The sequence below is a fragment of the Pimephales promelas genome, chromosome 7 (genome assembly GCF_988280905.1).
Source record: "Pimephales promelas chromosome 7, fPimPro1.hap1.1, whole genome shotgun sequence".
Lineage (NCBI taxonomy): Eukaryota > Metazoa > Chordata > Actinopteri > Cypriniformes > Leuciscidae > Pimephales > Pimephales promelas.
Window position 1 is genome coordinate 11,627,549 of NC_142775.1, and position 17,851 is coordinate 11,645,399.

Here is a 17,851-nt window from a genome sequence, read left to right on the forward strand (position 1 = left end):
GACTGTACCTTGTCTCCTCTTTTCCACAGGGAACATGTACAGCCAAATATGTTCAGGGACTTTGGGAGGGCAATCAAGAGGTGTTTTAATTTGAGCTTATTTCTGGCAGCAGGGGGGCAAACTGAGGCCAATGACGGAGCGTGGGGTAAAGGTGACCTCCTCTCCCCCTGGAGTGAACGACTAATTCTGAAGCACAGCGCTGATCGAGGGCCATTTCTGAAGCCTTCCCTTGGCGTTCAGGAAAGGCCGGCAGGATCAACCGGCGATTAGCCACGCTTCCATATTTAATTACAAGAAAATTACTTTGAAATCTATTAGTGCTGAAGAGAATATGCAAAAGAATTACAGAGGACAGCCAATAAACTTTTGTTCAAAACTTAATGAGTTATGAATAAAGGTTCAGAATCTTGCAAGTGGAATCGTGGATCTTGATATATGGTCTTTAATGGTTTCAGAGTGGAAAAAGAAAATATGAATTGGAAATGGAATTGGAATTGGAGAAAGCATTATAGAGATCTATAGCCACTGGCTACTGATTATGTTTCAGCAACATCTCCAGCTTGACAACTTATCATTTTAAATGCAATTCTATAATGCTTGTTTGTGGTTATGCTAAAGCATCTCAGGAATGCAAAGTGTTCTTTTTGAGCAAACACTTTTTTGAGGCACTATCATATACAGGTTAATTTACATGAAGCTAATTACAATATTTAGCGACCTCTAGTGGTAAGGATTATAAAAAGTGTCAAAGCATATTTAATATTCATATTTAAACTTCAGATGGTCTTCGTTTCCTGTTTACACTTCTGGGCTTCGGGGTCTATACGACCCCAACAATTGATTGAGTAATTGTACAAAAAATATACATTTTGAATCATACAAAAAATATATCTTTTTTTTGTTTTGTTTACTTCTCATCTATTCATTAATGCTGTGTTTTTGGAGATATAAAGTACTTTTGTATCCCTATAACACACAATTCCTACACCATTAGCTTGCATATGAAATATATATCTTTTTTATGATGCATTGCATTTATGCTCTAGTACTAGGCCTTCATTTCTGTGTAAAAATTTTCAGATTTATGCCGGATTTTTTTTTTTTTGACACATGAAGAAAATATATTTTGTTTTTGTTTTTTCACATTTGCCATTCATTTCACTGTGGGGTCATATTGACCCTGAAGACACCTTCAGAACAACTGAATCAAGCCCAGGTTTTTGTGTGTGTGTATAGATAGATAATGTATAAAAAGTCACAAAATCGTATTCCACTGAGATGAAGGGAACCTTTTTTTATTAAGTATAAGTCGATTGGGGTTGTATAGACCCCATGACCCGATTGAGGGCTACAAAATGAATTTTTGCCCTAAGCCCTGGTTCATTTCTCTACCTTGACCAATGACCTGCAAATAACAAATAATAATAAAAAGAACAAGGCATCACAAAAATTCAAGGGAAAAACAAACTTTATTCTCTCCTTTTTACAAAACATTTCAAAGTTAAACTAAACTCAGCAGAAATTTTGAATCTAATATAGACTTGCAAGCAGCAAATGGTCCAACATAAAATAATAACTCTGTTACCCCCCCACACACACCCCACATCCCCACATCCCTCCCACAGCACAGACAGACAGGTAGAGAGGGCTTTTTTTTTCTTTCTTTTTTTTTTGCTGCTCTAGTACATTGAAAAACTGCATGACCAACAAAATGAATGTAATGATTTCAGATGTGCACAATGTGAATTAATGTGTATTAATATTATGAGTGCAAAGTAACCACATGATTTGCATGAGAAAAACATCATGTGACATCATGAGGCCGGGCAGAGATGAAACAAAAATATATAAATAAGAAAGCCGTTTGTAATGCCATACTGAGTTTCCCACCAAACAGTTAATCATTTTCGACACGCCACTGGAGTCCTAAACGAACATTTATTTTTATTGCATTTGTGAAATAATAGCCATTACAATAGACATAAATAATAACAACAGCCTCCCTTGGTAAAGCATTCTGCTACGGAAAAATGTCAAAATTACGCATGCTGCTGTCTGAATATTAATATGCATCTGTATAGTGATCTAGAGTACAGCACATTATGGACTAAACTTATCAAATAAAACATTCCATACATATATCACAAGACATAGTCTTGTGTGAACATACAATCTAACTTAATGTATAACAGAGCCTAAGAGACTGACACAAATTACATTTCAAAGCAGTGCAAACGTATGGTAAATATGACAACAAGAAACTGAACGCTAAAAAAAAAAACATAACGTGTTGAATAATTCCAGATAAATGAATTATTTTAAAGCAACAGTATGACATCATTTCCGGCCATGTGCACGGATGGCTCAGCATGTACATACCTTTTAGAGTTCGATCCCAATATTATAAAAGTGCTGCGCTTATAGCGGACATTAAATCATAGAATGTCTGATTATGGTGTAAATTAACTTTTGGGTGCGTATCAAAGGTTTGGCTGCAGTGTATGATACTGCTCAACAGATATAACAAATAAAAATATAGAAATATATATCTTTATAGCCTAAATGCATGCTTTTGTACCCGATTACCTCAACGAGAAAGCATTTCCGTTATAAGACTGGGAAAGAAAACCTCTAGTGCAATTGGAAAATGGCAAGGAAGGTAAACTAGAGGTTGAATAATGAATCAAATGTTGAAGCAGTTACATTCAACTTTCAGCCTCAATGCCACATTTTAGACATTTAAATGTGGAGGATGAAATACATATTGATTGCTGACTGAAAACGTTCAGAATTGAATAAAAGGGGAACTCAACATGACCTCTGCTTAAAACCTAATCAGACGGCTTCAATACTGGGAATAAATTGCTTAACTATAGCTAAACCACATCGACAGTTTTGGTCGGGTGAGAATTGAAGTGTGTAATTTGTTCGCCACTAGCGGTATCAAACAAAATAATGACTTCAATCATTCCCGTCTGTTCGAAAGGAAGTCAAAGGACGAAATTCCTCAGGGTATACCAGTGACTGAACAAATTTTGTGTGGAAACGCATAATAAATTGAGTGCCTTGAGTGCCATGCATGGCACGACATGTTAGTCTTGGAGGAAGGAGAGGTATTTACAGTACAACAGGTGGGATTTACAGCACTACACATTCATTTTTAAGAGGTCTCCGTACTTAAAGCGTTTCAATGCAGTAAGGGTCTTTTTATACTTCTCTATTGAGATGTATCACATTTATTAGAACATGTCTGCCCCCCAAAACTTACGCCAGTCGGGTTGCTCAACTGTGCTCAAACAAACAGATTGCAATTGCTTTGTGCCACAGAAATTACACATTTCTTCTAGCCGAGGTGAAATTAGGATGCCAATAATATAACAGTAAAGAATATGTATGCATCATGTATAGTGTACACCAGCTATCTTAATAATAATTATCCACAGCAAAACATGCAACATAAATAGCTTGAAGTCAATCCAATTTTGTATGCGAGAAAAATATTATTAGAGCTGATCAGCAGGAGGTGACACACTTACAGTCAGAATCAAGGGTTTCAGTAATAATCATAAAACAATGCAGTAACCTTAACTGTAATAAAACAACTGTATTAAAGAAACAATCATGTTTAAGAGCAGACCAGGGTGGTAAATCCGAAATCACATTTGAAATTCTGGCCTATGAACATTCCAGAGCCCGAGATACGTAGAAATGATCCTGACTTATCATTGAGTTGGCCTCGGGGAAAATATAAAAGCATGTATAGCAGAAGTACGGTCTTGGCAGCTGTGTTGAGTGTGTACGCATGTTTACTTGTCGGTGGAGAACGCATTTTTAGTCTCGTTTGATGCATGCAGAGCTTGTGTATGTCTTTTCGGTTCGACTGATAAATATGGTTTTTGGAGTGCAATATGGAAAACACTGTCAAAATGAAGGATGTCGCTGAATGCATGAGGGCAGGGTCCAAAATGAAAACTAATCAAATTCCAAATGTGAGTAAAAATGTAGCAAATTTTTTCAGGGGCCTCATTTATAAAGATGCGCGTATAAAGCCGTGCGGTCACACTAGACTTTGAGCAACAGTCGTGATATGACGTCACATTCTACTGCGTCTTTATGACAAACATAAATTTAACATATCCAATCTTCTCCAATTTACTGCATAGGTGACATTTCGATCTTCTACTGGTCACATGTCTTCACGTGATATGAATTCACAGGTCAGAGTTCACCAAACTCGACTTGCTCTGATTAGTTTGCGTTTCCGGTCTCCAACGTTCACATGCATTTGAAAGAGAAGCCAATGGAATGAAAAGTGTAGTGTGACCGCCCCTTAATGTTCCTAAATGTGAACGTGCCACTATATCCGAAATGATTTATAAAACAATATTTGTTTTTCCTAGGAAATCTTATTTGATGAATTTATTTATTTGATCAGGGACAATGCACAAAAATTCATTAATCTAAGAAAGAAGAGATGACATGTGCCAGGTTATAGCAAAAAAAAAAAAAAATGCTAGTTTCCGCCTGCAGTCCCTATACAATGAATAAATACAATGAATAAATTCATTTCAGACATGTAATTATCACAAAGCAGTTGCTCATCATATAATAATATTAATACATATTACGATTGTCTATTTATCTTTACATTTTTATAAATGACATTGGATTATTTTCATTATTCTGGTACGAGTTCAAAAAGTTTATATGCATGCTCTTCAGTTGGCATACAGTCATTTTTTTCACGTCATTTTTCGCATTTAAAAATCCCAATATATTTCTAACATTTGATGTATGAAAGGGAATTTAGAATAAAATCTGATCATGTATGCCTTTATAAATGAGGCCCTTGGCATAGATCTTTTTTATCGCAAGTAAACATTGGTAGATATGGCAAAAAAGTTCATTTTGAACCCTACATGAGAGTTTACCATACACACAGAGGCCGTAGGGGCGGATTTCATTATCAGTAGGACTGTATTCACTTCCAAAGGAATAAAGCTCCCGTATTTCTCATGCTACTGCAAACACACGTCGCATATAAAAATATTCTATAAATAATTCTGCTGTAATATATTCAATTACTTACACTAAAATTGCGGGCTGAATTGAAATGTCTCAGCATGCAGTAAAGCCGTAAGCATGGCTTACACATCCTCATATCCTTTGTTTTCACACTGATTTGTTTTTCTGTTCTGAAAGTGAATACAAGCGGCTAATAATGTATTCTCTGTGTTACTCCGCATGCCACAATGATAGATGCAAACAAATCGTACAGGCGTGGTGCAAACATTCCAAATCTATCAGGTTGTTTCATTACACATGTGTAAGATGCACGGTTGTAAGGTACCTGATGAGCAAAGCACAGGACCGCTGCTATACAAATTACAATTTTAGTCTTACTAAATGAAAATGCAGGATTTCACTGGCTTAGCTGTACCACGCCATAGAAAACGGATTGGAAAATGTGAATTCACAGTGAAAGCTATGGCAAAACTGGACGACGGTGACATGAGGTACTAGAGAGTCAAAAAAAAATAATAATAATAATAATAATGTGTCTTTTAAACTAAACAGGTAATAAGTAAAGGACCATCAGGAGCACAACAAAGGTTGAGTAGGAGGAACATCATGTGCACATTATAGAATATAAAGTAGTCCAAAGTACTGAAAATACAGGACAGCAAAAGTACAGAGAGAAAACAAACTAGGTGCAATGCCATTGGCTCAAGGGTCATGTGATGCAGTGAAGGATCATGGGTAGAAATTAGAGAGTGCCCATTCCAGTGACCTCAGACGTCAGCCTAGAATAGTTAAGGGAAGAGGAAAAAGGGGAGGGTAAGGAAAAGATAGAAAAAAATAGATAACATAAAAAATAATTCTGAAAGCATTCAACACTTTTGTACAAGAATGATCGCCTCGTTGCTCTCCACGTTGAGTAATAATCATGCATTTCTTTCGATTCGGTTCGAGCTGAAAACAATCAAGCCAGTCAAATGTAAAAATAAAATCTTTTCCGCCTCCGAAGAAACACAGTTTCCAACATCTCCTCGCTTCTGACATGCATTTGTACTTCATTACAACATCTGCATCACATCACTAGCTCCTTGCCAACAGCATTGCTAAAAATGCTATTGGATGCAATCCTTTTTTTTTTTTTTCTTTGTACATTTTTGAAACCATGTTAGGCTTTGCTGTCAAACTACAAAACTTATTCAGCAACCATGCTGAACTAAACTATCTCATTTAAAATAATAAATAAATATATAACAAGATCCAAGCATTCAGCATGCTAAAATACTACACTGAAACACTGCATGACATGAACAAATCATACTACAGTTGTCCTGCTTTTCATTTTTTTTTTCTTTTTTAAATTTCAGTAGTCTGCCTACATGAGTGACGCTACTGATGAAGTTGACCATGGGGTTTAAGGGAAAGGATTGGTGAGTTCTAAGGGAAGATTGTGTGTAAGGATTATTGGGAATCAGCTGTTGATAGCTTCAGATAATGAAAGCAGTTTGGGGCTTCAGGATGTAGTCATTGATGAAGGGTCATTCCACATGGCTGCCACGTCTCTGAACCTGCCATCAGAACCGTGGGAAAGCAATATGCATTAGTATCGCCCCGGGCGCTACCCTGCAAGCCTCAATATCACACACAAGAACAGATTTAAAGGTGTAGTTCACTTTAAAAAAAAAAAAAAACTTTTGCTGATAATTTATTTACCCACATGTTATCCAAGATGTCCACGTCTTTCTTTCTTCGGTCGAAAAGAAATTAAGGTTTTTGATGAAAACATTCCAGGATTTTCTCCATATAATGGACTTCAATGGGAACCAAACGGTTCAAGGTCCAAATGAGAGTTTCAGTGCAGCTTCAAAGGGCTTTAAACGACACCAGACGATGAATAAGGGTCTTATCTAGCGAAACGATCGCTCATTTAAAAAACAAATAAAAAAGTTTAAGTTTTATAAGCACAAATGCTCATCTTGCTCTGTTCTGTGATGAGCGTTCGTGACTCTCCTGTTCGCACTCGTTCATCAAATCAAACAAATCTTTTTTCGAGTCATGACTCGAAGGCTCCTATAAGACCCTTATTCATCGTCATTGTCGTTGGTGTCTGGTGCCCTTTGAAGCTGCACTGAAACTCTCATTTGAACCTTGAGCCGTTTGGTTCCCATTGAAGTTCATTATATGGAGAAAATCCTGGAATGTTTTCATCAAAAACCCTTTCAACTGAAGAAAGAAAGATGTGGCCATCTTGGATGACATGGGGGTGAGTAAATTATCACCAAAAGTTTTTTTTTTTTTTTTTTAAAGTGAACTACTCCTTTAAAGGGTATGTTGCTAAGCATCTCTGATTCCCCAAACAAACATCGCTAGGAAAACAAAACACTGTTGCATTTGCGAAGACCCTAAATGAGCTTCTATTAAGAAACTGTGTTGAGCTAGAACAGCATGCGACCTTTAAAAAAAAAAAAGTTAGGTTACTGCAGTTTGGAAGAACATGCCAACTCTTTCGTGAAACGTGGATGGGCTCACCTTGCGTTGATGAGGTACTGGGCAAGGCTGATGTTGGCGGGGGTTCCTGTAATGGTGATCTGGCGCTCTGATGACCCTTCCATGGCATTAGCTATTTTGATCTGCGCTCCAGACATCTGACGGATCTCGTTGATTTTGGTTCCCTGGCGCCCTATTATGCAGCCTATTAGCTGGGAAGAAAGCGCAAAAGTTCTTAGGTATTCATGTTACAGAAAGTATGATCCGTTTTGTAGTATAGAGAGAATGCGCGTGACGTCACCGTCGGCCGGAGTGCCTGCAGTTACTCACAGTGAGTGGCAAAAAGACTAAGCGGATGGATTTGTTTTCAGCGTGAATGCCGCGAAAAACAAACACAACACATAGAAAGTGGGAAAGAGCTTTGCGATTCACTGTACAACTAGATTTGACAAAAAATCGGTATATTTTACAGTCTGCTATAGAAAGAGGAGCAAATGGATCACTGCAATTCACAGAAACAACTGAACTCCAGTCAGCGAAAGGTGGATTTGCAGTTATCATTTTTGTGTCAATATGCTGAATTTAGGTGTAAATCCATACCCATATATTTTGTATTGTTTTATATAGATTAACAACTCATCAATTAAATATTCATCATTGCATATTGTGCATTATTGGATGTTTTTTTTTTAAATAAACACTGACCAAAAAAAAAAAAAAAACTATACATTTTTAGGGCTGGACGATATGATGATATATAGGCTATATATAACACTGATATAAGTGATCACCCGGATTATTTTAGACCTACCTATATTGTATTTATATAAAGTGTTCACAGGCAAATTTGCTTTGTGTTTAGGTCTATATTGCTTTTATTTCCCCGGTGTCGAAATTAGGCAAACATAAATGTCAGGCAACACGATTCCTGGCTGCATGTCAATATCCATGGATCACTGGATCATTAGTAAGTTGTATGGAACACTATATTGAGTCCAACATTTAGTTTAAATTGATAAAATTGTTGTAGTTTTAGTCGCATTTTCGCAGTTTCCCCTATTAAATCCAGTCACACAGCAGATCTTTTGCCACTCAGTCAGGCTGAGGGGGGTTGTTCCGGCGGGAAAGTGACGTCAATACATTCCCTCTATTCACAATGGAATATTTGAATGGAGTAGGTATGCTTGAGTTTTCTGACAGACAGCTTACCCATGTCAAAAATGCAAATATAATTTTTCCAATGAGAATGAAAAATCAAATAAATGTAGAATCCAACTGGATAAACTAGAGATGGAAACTCAGTTTTGAAAGAGAATCGAGTCACATCACCATTTAAAGGTTTGAAATCTTCTTTTGAAAGAAATTAATACTTTTATTCAGCAAAAATGCTCTATTTCAATATAAAAAAAACAACAACAGTAAAGACATTTTTAATGAATCATAAGATATTCATTTTTGAATCGTGAAAAAAGCATCACGGTTTTCACAAACATATTAAGTAGCACAGTTTTCAACTTTCAACTAATAATAATAATTCACAATAACACAGTTTTACTAAATTTTTGATCAAATCAATGCAGCCTTAGTAAGCATAAGACACATAAGACAATAAACATTTAAAAAAATCATACTTTTGTGTACGTCGATACGTGTACACCACCAATAAATGAACTTACACTTAAAACTAACCTGCAGGAGTAAAAAAATATTTTTTAAAAGGGATTTTAATATTTTCAGACTTAAAAGCCTTGAGACTTGACGTAGATTTGTTCTTGAAAAAAACCTGACATGGACTCTATCAGACATTATTCTCGAATAAACCGAATTTGATTTCTGTCTTCAGTTATGACAGCAATTATTTTTGGATTTTCTGACAAAGGACTGGGAGTCAAAACTGAGCATCAATCTTTATACTCACATCATTGGGAATGGTGAGTTCATGAGTACTGGCCGGGGGACTGGCATCCAGACCTGGATCAGAGAGCAGAGGGAAGCTCGAGAGACAGCCTAGGATAAACAGCACTTCATACACACTCATTATGACATGTGAGCTTTAGAAGACCAGGTGCAGAGTGTGAGGAACTATGAGTCCTCCAGAGGCTTTTTATGAAGCCCTTTTTTTTCACCTCGAACTACCATAAATATCTCTAGCGGTTCTCACATTTTGTCATGAGTCATTTTTCTTATAGTATGTCCTTGGTCTGACACAAACATATATTTGATATGTGTTGCGTGAATACCTAAGCATGTTCTACTCAGCGCATGGCATTGGGTTTGCCCTTAGGAACAGCTTTAACCTGAGCTTGTATAAGACTAGAGTGTTTATCAAGATGAATACGTAATGAATGGCTTGATGGAAGATGTGTTGTGGTCTGTAAAATCAAAACACTGATATGCTTCTCTTACACTAGTTTCTCAAGGGCAGGAAAAAACACTTTTTGTGCCACTGGTTATTTCTTTCAAGCATAAAATTCTACAGTACACTAGTCCCCTGTACATGATAATGTTATCCTGGGTCTTAGCAGAACAGGATTAGATACTTCAGAAAACGTCAACCCCTCAAAAAAAAAAACAAAAAAAAAAAAAAACAGCGCAAGGTAAGTTAGTATAACAGTGAGATGTCATTTTCTGAAATTTATGACTAATCCTTTTTCCTAAAAACCAACCATATAAAATAAAACACAGACCAAACCAAACCAAAGGGAAAAAAAAGATGAAAAAAAGAAAACAAATTAAGACAAAAGGAAACAAAAGAAACCAAAACAAAATAAAACAATACAAAACAAAACAAAAGCAGTAACATACATTTTTAAACAAACAGCACCCCCCTCCCAAAAAAGTAAAAAAAAAACAAACTACAAAGTGAAGAGCAACCACCACGGGCATGTCATGATGCTTGACATGGAACGAGAAGGAAAGAGAGAGAGAAAGACAGAGAGAGCGTCTCTACAGGTACAAAGAGAAGGAAACTTCAAAAGGGCTCGTGGGTACGTACCAGGGAAAGCAGGGGTGGTCTGTCCGAGGGGGGTAAAGGGGGTTTGCTGCATAGCCAACTGGTGGAGCTTGGTCAACTGCTGAGGGTTTGGAGGGACAGTAGAGCTAAGAGGTTATTGTTATACGACAGGTCACACCAAGAAATCAAGAAACTAAACTAGAACAAAGAGACAAAGAGGATAAGAAGCCATGACACACTGTGGTGGAAGAAGAGCAAAAGAGAAAGCTGAAGAGATTGAAACTTTAGTAGGACTTGGCCTGACTTGGTGGGTTAACCTCATCTGATCACTAACTGACCTTTGCTAAATGACTGATAAATAAAGCATGTTACTGGGTTTTTTTTTACATTTTAATATAAGACTTTCAGACCACACAATAATATCCAATCAAATATTAATATTTTAATATTATGTTATTTCATTAAAAATGACGCTGTTCACAGAAATGTCCAAATTAAAGGGGTGATGGACTGAGAAATCAAATTTTCCTTTAGACAGCTTTTGACATCTAGGAGGTCATCATATTATAAGAATATCCTGTAAGTTTTAGAACTGAAACGTCCTTTTTAGTCCAATAAAAGCTTTTATTGACACCGGCCTCAGCAATGACTCGTTTTTAAAAGTGAGGGACTATGACGTCAAAGAGGATAATACACCACCCCCGCAGAACTCCTACTTCAACACGGACCTACAGTACGTCGTGATGACAGACCTATGGAAGCTTGTTTATGCCACTAAATAAAAATAAATAAATAAATAAAATCGACTTTTTATATCAAAATTGCGAGATATGAAGTCTGAATTGCGTGATATAAAGTCGCAATTGCGTGTTATAAAGTCAGAATTGCGAGAAAAAAAAGACAAAATTGCAACTTTTTATCTCACAATTCTGACTTTTTTTCTCACAATTGCGTGGTTACATCTCGCAAATCTGACTTTATAACACATAATTGCGAGTTTATATGTCGAAATTCTGACATCTTTTCTCAGAATTGTGAGATATACACTCGCAATTGCGACTTATCAGGCCAATTCTAAGGGGGAAAAAACTTTTTTTCCCCCTCAGAATAGTTTATATCTCACAATTCTGACTTTATATCATGCATTTCTGACTTTATAACATGCGATTGCGACTTTATATCTCACACTTCTGACTTTATATTATGCAATTCTGACTTTATATCTCACACTTCTGACTTTATATTATGCAATTCTGACTTTATATCTCACACTTCTGACTTTATATTATGCAATTCTGACTTTATATCACGCAATTCTGACTTTATATCTGACAATTCTGACTTTATATCTCGCAATTCTGACTTTATATCACGCAATTCTGACTTTATATCTCACACTTCTGACTTTATATCTCACATTTCTGACTTTATATCTCGCAATTGCGACTTTATATCACGCAATTCTGACTTTATATCACACAATTCTGACTATATCTCACAATTCTGACTTTATATCTCGCAATTCTGACTTTATATCACGCAATTCTGACTTTATATCTCGCAATTCTGACTTTATATCTCGCAATTCTGACTTTATATCACGCAATTCTGACTTTATATCTCACACTTCTGACTTTATATCTCACACTTCTGACTTTATATCTCGCAATTCTGATTTTACATCACGCAATTCTGACTTTATAACACGCAATTGCGACTTTATATCACGCAATTCTGACTTCATATCTCGCAATTCTGACAAATAAAGTCAGAATTGTGAGATGTAAACTCGCAATTGTGAGACATCTGTAAAACATCTGTTAGCTTCATTTCACTGAGGATTGTTTTGTAAACAAGACTGGATTTGCAGACTGATTAAGAGTAAAGAACGGTGCTGTGCCGTCTACATTGGATCTGACAGGAATGGTGCAACACACGGACTCTGGGTCGAACATGTATGGGCGAATCATTTCGGTTGCCATTTTACAACATTGGACGTTTTCAAAACAATTTTCCCCACGTACAACGACAAGGTGAGTTGAAACTTATTATATTATGCAAAACTGTTATCCACTCACAGTGGGCGTTTACTTCTAAGTCTTCAGTGCGAGATGCCCATAAAAACTTAGCGTTTCTGAGCTGGTCTCAAAACTAGGGTAGAAAATAGCTTATTAGTTATTCATTTTGAGGTTTTTGAATGCAATAATAAAATTTAAAAAGCCAGTTCATGACCTCTTTAATTCTTATAGGACATTCTGCAAAGCGTGCCAGAGCGAGCATTGGTAACCGAGCGGGCGGAGCTAAACGAAAGCTCAATCGGACTGTAGTACAAAAGTCATTTTGATGATAGGCACTAAATTTCATTGTTTCAATATCAAAGGTGAGTTTAGTTTGTGATTGTATGTACCGTGAATGGCTCTGAAGGCTATAAATGAACCACGAGTGAACCGTTATTTATCATTGATATGAACATGTAAGTGTTCGGGTAACCTTCAGAGGACACACGAGTCTTTGAGCCAGAGCAGACTTGCACTGGATGTTGTGTACTCCCCGTAAATCTGACTTTAAAGAAGGTTGAAAGGGATGGCCAACCTCTACTTGAGTTATTGCAGTGTCAGCCGAAGCATCAGAAAGCATCAATCACTGCCAATCTTAAATGAAAAGGACTAACACACGGCATCTCTCCTTCTCTCTAAAAGATATTCATTCAGATTATCAGTAAGGAAAACAGCTATCGGGATAAAATAATCATCTATCTTGTAAGCATGCTTCAATTTTGAAAAGATCAGTGGTTCTCAAACTGGGATCTGTAAATTTGGTCGCAAGTGGAAAATACTTATTTTTTATTGCTTTCTTTATTCCTTATTTTCCCCATGTTTTCCCTTCTCATTTTCCCATCTATATACACTACCATGTAAAAGATTGGTGTCTGTAATAATTTTTAAAACGTTTCTGAAACAAGTTTTATGCTCACCAAGGCTGTATTAATCTGATCATAATACTAATACTGCGAAAAATAACTGTTTTCTTTTTTAATATAAAGTATAATAAACATTTTTAAAATGCAATTTATTCCTCTGAAGCAAAAAGCTTTGTGCATGTAAAACTAATCCAACAGGTGAGGTACAAACAGATACAGTGATGATGATCATTCTCAAGCTGTGTCTGCTATAAATAGAATGACAATCAAGAAAAAAAGAGAGATATATTTTTCGTTTGCCTGGTTTTGATACTTCTATCAATAATGTAACAAGTCTGGCAGAGGATTTCACAGAACACCTAAAAGGCCAGAAGTGCAACGATGGTTTTATGTTTCTCACAGAAATGTTATGGTGGGGGATAGAAAAAATTATCAAAGGTGGTTCTTGATGGTCTTTAAAGTTTGAGAACCACTGAATTGGGTATGAACGTCACTTTTGAATTACCACAGAGAGCATTACAAGTCTCATATATAATTATATGCGGTCCATTTAGAAAATTACAAACTGGTGTCATTTCCTCCAACAGGCCAAGTCCTTAGAAGTTCGGTTTACATTTCGGAGGGCTGAAGTTGAAAACATTTTCAGATTGTAATACGACAAATAAATTACACATCAGAAACGTCATATTAATATTACTGCTTAATATTAATAGAGAGGTCCACACTGAAAACTACATAGCCATGCAGACTGCTGACGGTGCTGGGGGGGAAGGGGGTGGATGGCTGGGACTCACATCTGGGTGTGGAATGGCATATTGTCCCTGAATTGTGTAAGCCTGTGAAGACGGAGAGAAAAAAAGAAGAAGAAAAATCCAATCAACATTTCACCAAGGCTGCAGGGCCCATTAAACACAAGAACTAACTGATTCATAACCGCTAAAGGATCTATTAATATTTTACAGAAACATTTGGCTTCAAAAGCTGAAAATTTCTTTCATATTTTATATGAATCATTTCATGAGTAGTTGTACAGTAATAATATTCAGTGCCTTAAATAATAGAGGCTTCTCCACACAAATTTACAACAATCCTTCTGGCTTTTCTTATCTGTTTGTGTGCCAGTGCACACAGTACGCTTAAAATACTGACTGTAATTAACAGATGAACACATTCCTTGTTTTGGCAAATATACCCAACAATAAAATCAAATCTATATCTGAACCATTTGAATAGATGAATATATAACATCCTTCAAGTTTTCTATTTAAGACAGTACACGAAATGAATCAAGTGTAATATGTTTCAGAGAACTTCAATTTAAAGTGTCACACTGATAATCATGATGCATTTAATGTAAAAGCCGAGATGTGGCATCTATGGTCATGTTGCGTGAAGTGCTCATGAATGAGTTATACTAAAAAGATGTTGAGAGCTCTGTTAAAGGATATTATTATTATTCATCAATGGAATGTTAGATTAGTGGAATTTTTGTGTTGGTTAGCGAATGAGTGGGGAAGACTTTGTTTGATAGCATATCCATTTAATATTTATAACTTGACATTTCAAGTTTTATCTCAAAATCTCAAAATAATGCAAATCCAGGTCGTTTAGAGTTTCTACTGAAGTTACACTTCAAGTTTTGAAAATATTAAAAGGATATGATATTTGCTCTGAGAGGGAGGAGTTTACTTTGCGATAAGAGTGTACGATTTTGTATATATCAAATGTTTTTCTTTCCCAGTTTAATACACATAGACCACTATAAAGCATTTTTGACCACTTTTTGAAGCGGCCCAACATGTTGATTTATGAGGCTTCAGAAAATTACTAATATAATTATGCAATAAAAATAGATTTCTGTCCTAATTGATTGATTTAGGGCCTTGAGTAGTTTTTTTATTTTTTTTTTCTTTGTATGATAATGGCCAAAACGTTTGAAATATGAAAGCACTCGAGTTCAAAATGCACATAGTTACACAGAAATCCATGTAATAACTTGCAAATTGATTGAGATTGAACTAAACTTTGAGCATCTTCCAAGAGGTCTTATAATACTACACCAGAAAGACAATAAAAATGGGTGTTTCACTTCATTTCCATATTTGCTTAAAATTCACATTTGGGATGTCAGTAAGGCACTAAAATATGTGATGGCAGAAGAGCAAACTCTCCTTATTGACAGATTTGAACTCTCATTCACAATCTAAAGCTCCTTCCCCTCTGCAAGCATTTCCCTGGATAGGATGGTGTGACAACATGCGAGTGAGAAGGTGAGAAAACCTGAGTGAACTAACAGGCAGTGGCTGGTGCTGCAGTAAAAGGCTGAGGTTGGCTGCGGACGCCGCCAGCGGGTCGGCTCTTACCTGGCCACCTGAAAAAATGACGGGGGTGGAGGCGGGCTTTGGGCGGTAGGGAATGGTGGCACCTTTCGGTGGGGACTAGGAGAGGGGAAGAGGTAGAGGCAGAAACAGCATTAGACCAGGAGACAGGTGCAGACAGGTGTGCGTGGTGAAGCATTTGTGTGGTGAAGTTGTACGAAAACAAAGTCAGGTATGTTGTGAGACCCCAACACTTGAAGATTCGTATTGGTTGATATTATTTACACTTCATATGAAAATGGAAGGTCAAATCAAGTGCTGTGAATTTTGGGTAGAATAATAACTGCAGTTATATAGTTCAGTATACTGCCCATTTGTAAAGGTAAAAAACAACCCTAACATTTCATCTACACACAAAGAATGAGACAATACTTCCCAGGTGATCTGATTACGTTAGAAATATATGTCTGTGTCTGTACAAGCGAAGAATGAAAATCATTCAATAACACCCAATCAGAGAACAATTCACCTCGGCAGGAAATCAGCCCTGCACATCATTGGTGGATAAGAATAACATTTAAATCAATAAACCAAGATGGCGGAAGCAAGCCAAAGGATGCTTTGTGTTTCTCATTAATCACAAGTAAAACAATGTGGTCTCTCTTTGGCAGGGTGGCTGTAATGGAGTGTGGCTGTGTGTATGGTAGTGAATCCACCCCATTGTTATTGTCATAACAAATGGATTTTACCCTCCAAAAAAGAAACTTCATTCGTTACTCAGCCTCGGGCTGTTCCAAAACCAACCCTGTATCACACGAAATACGTTCTGAGGAAACTATTTTGCAAATCGCAATCCAAAACGGACTTTACTTTCTTCTGTGGAACACAAAAGGAAAATGAACTACTGTCTGCACTGGTTGCTCTGCTCCATGCAATTACAATGAATGGGGACTAAAGCTTTCAACCTTTAAAAAGGATGCAAAACCAAGTTTTTGTATTAAAAAAAATGACTCATGTACCATTTCCAAGCCTTCTAAAATCAACTACTGTAGTAAATTTGATCAACTAATTAAAGGAGTAGTTCACTTGTGAAAAAGGCTTTTGCTGATAATTTACTCACCTCAATGTCATCCAAGATGTCCATGTCATTCATTCTTCAGTTGAAAAGAAATTAAGGTTTTTGATGAAAACATTCTAGGATTTTCCTCCATATAATGGACTTCAATGGGAACCAAACAGTTCAAGGTTCATGAGACAGTTTTAGTGCAAACTGCAAACTGTTCAAAGGGCTTTAAACGATTCCAGATGATGAATAAGAGTCTTATCAAGCGAAATGATCACTCATTTAAAAAAAATAACAAAGTTTAAGTTTTATAAGCTCAAATGGTCGCCTTGCTATGTTCTGTGATGCGCGTTCGTGACTCTCCTGTTCGAGTTTGAATAGGAGAGTCACGAACACGCATCACAGAACAGAGCAAGGCGACCATTTGAGCTTATAAAACTTAAACTTTGTTTTTTTTTGTTTTTTTGTTTTTAAACGAGCGATCGTGTCTTTTGGACCTTGAACCGTTTGGTTCCCATTGAAGTCCATTCTATGGAGAAAAATGCTGGAATGTTTTCATCAAAAACCTTAATTTCTTTTCGACTGAAGAGAGAATGACATGGATATCTTGGATGACATGGGGGTGAGTAAATGATCAGTTTTTTTATTAAAAGTTTTTTTTTTTAAAAGTGAACTAATCCTTTAAAAAGATCTAATCAAAAGTAACTAATTGATCATGAATTGGATGTTGAGGCCCACAACATCTTGGGCAGATGACAAAAAGATGGATATTTCAGCAAATAGCCACTTAAAGTAGTGTTAAAATGGAAGTAGTGACAGAACTTTTCTTCAATATTGTAATGAAAATAATGTAGGGCAAGGACTTGGTTCAATCCATCGTTTGTTGATGGAGACGGACCTTAATTTGAAACAGTTACAATACAGTTGCGGGGATCAAGTATAAGCGCCATACGTCACTCGAGAAAGAAGTACTACGTTTCTCCAGATGATCGAGGTATGACATGAAATCAAAATGGACAATTCTTTTTTTTTTTTTCTGGAATATTGCAGTATTTATTATGAGGGTGAATCTTTAATCAAATTAGCTTCCCCTT

The 17,851-nt window shown here is 36.4% G+C and overlaps 1 protein-coding gene across 9 annotated transcripts in view; it reads right to left on the reverse strand.

Annotated features, from left to right (window-relative positions):
* Positions 1-1,450: 1,450 nt before the first annotated feature.
* pcbp3 (poly(rC) binding protein 3) overlaps positions 1,451-17,851 on the reverse strand; it is an 88,577-nt gene continuing 72,176 nt past the window's right edge. The window contains exons 12-17 of one of the 9 annotated variants that reach the window (XM_039669269.2): positions 15,671-15,814; positions 14,171-14,212; positions 10,499-10,574; positions 9,422-9,474; positions 7,546-7,715; positions 1,451-5,804 (exon numbers count right to left, since the gene is read on the reverse strand). In XM_039669269.2, coding sequence (XP_039525203.1) covers positions 5,768-5,804; positions 7,546-7,715; positions 9,422-9,474; positions 10,499-10,574; positions 14,171-14,212; positions 15,671-15,814 — 522 coding nt within the window. In that variant the 3' untranslated portion in view covers positions 1,451-5,767. Of the gene's footprint in view, positions 6,585-7,545; positions 7,716-9,421; positions 9,475-10,498; positions 10,578-14,170; positions 14,213-15,670; positions 15,815-17,851 lie in introns of those variants that run through there. The other 8 variants (XM_039669267.2, XM_039669273.2, XM_039669271.2 and 5 more) reach the window with 8 other exon arrangements.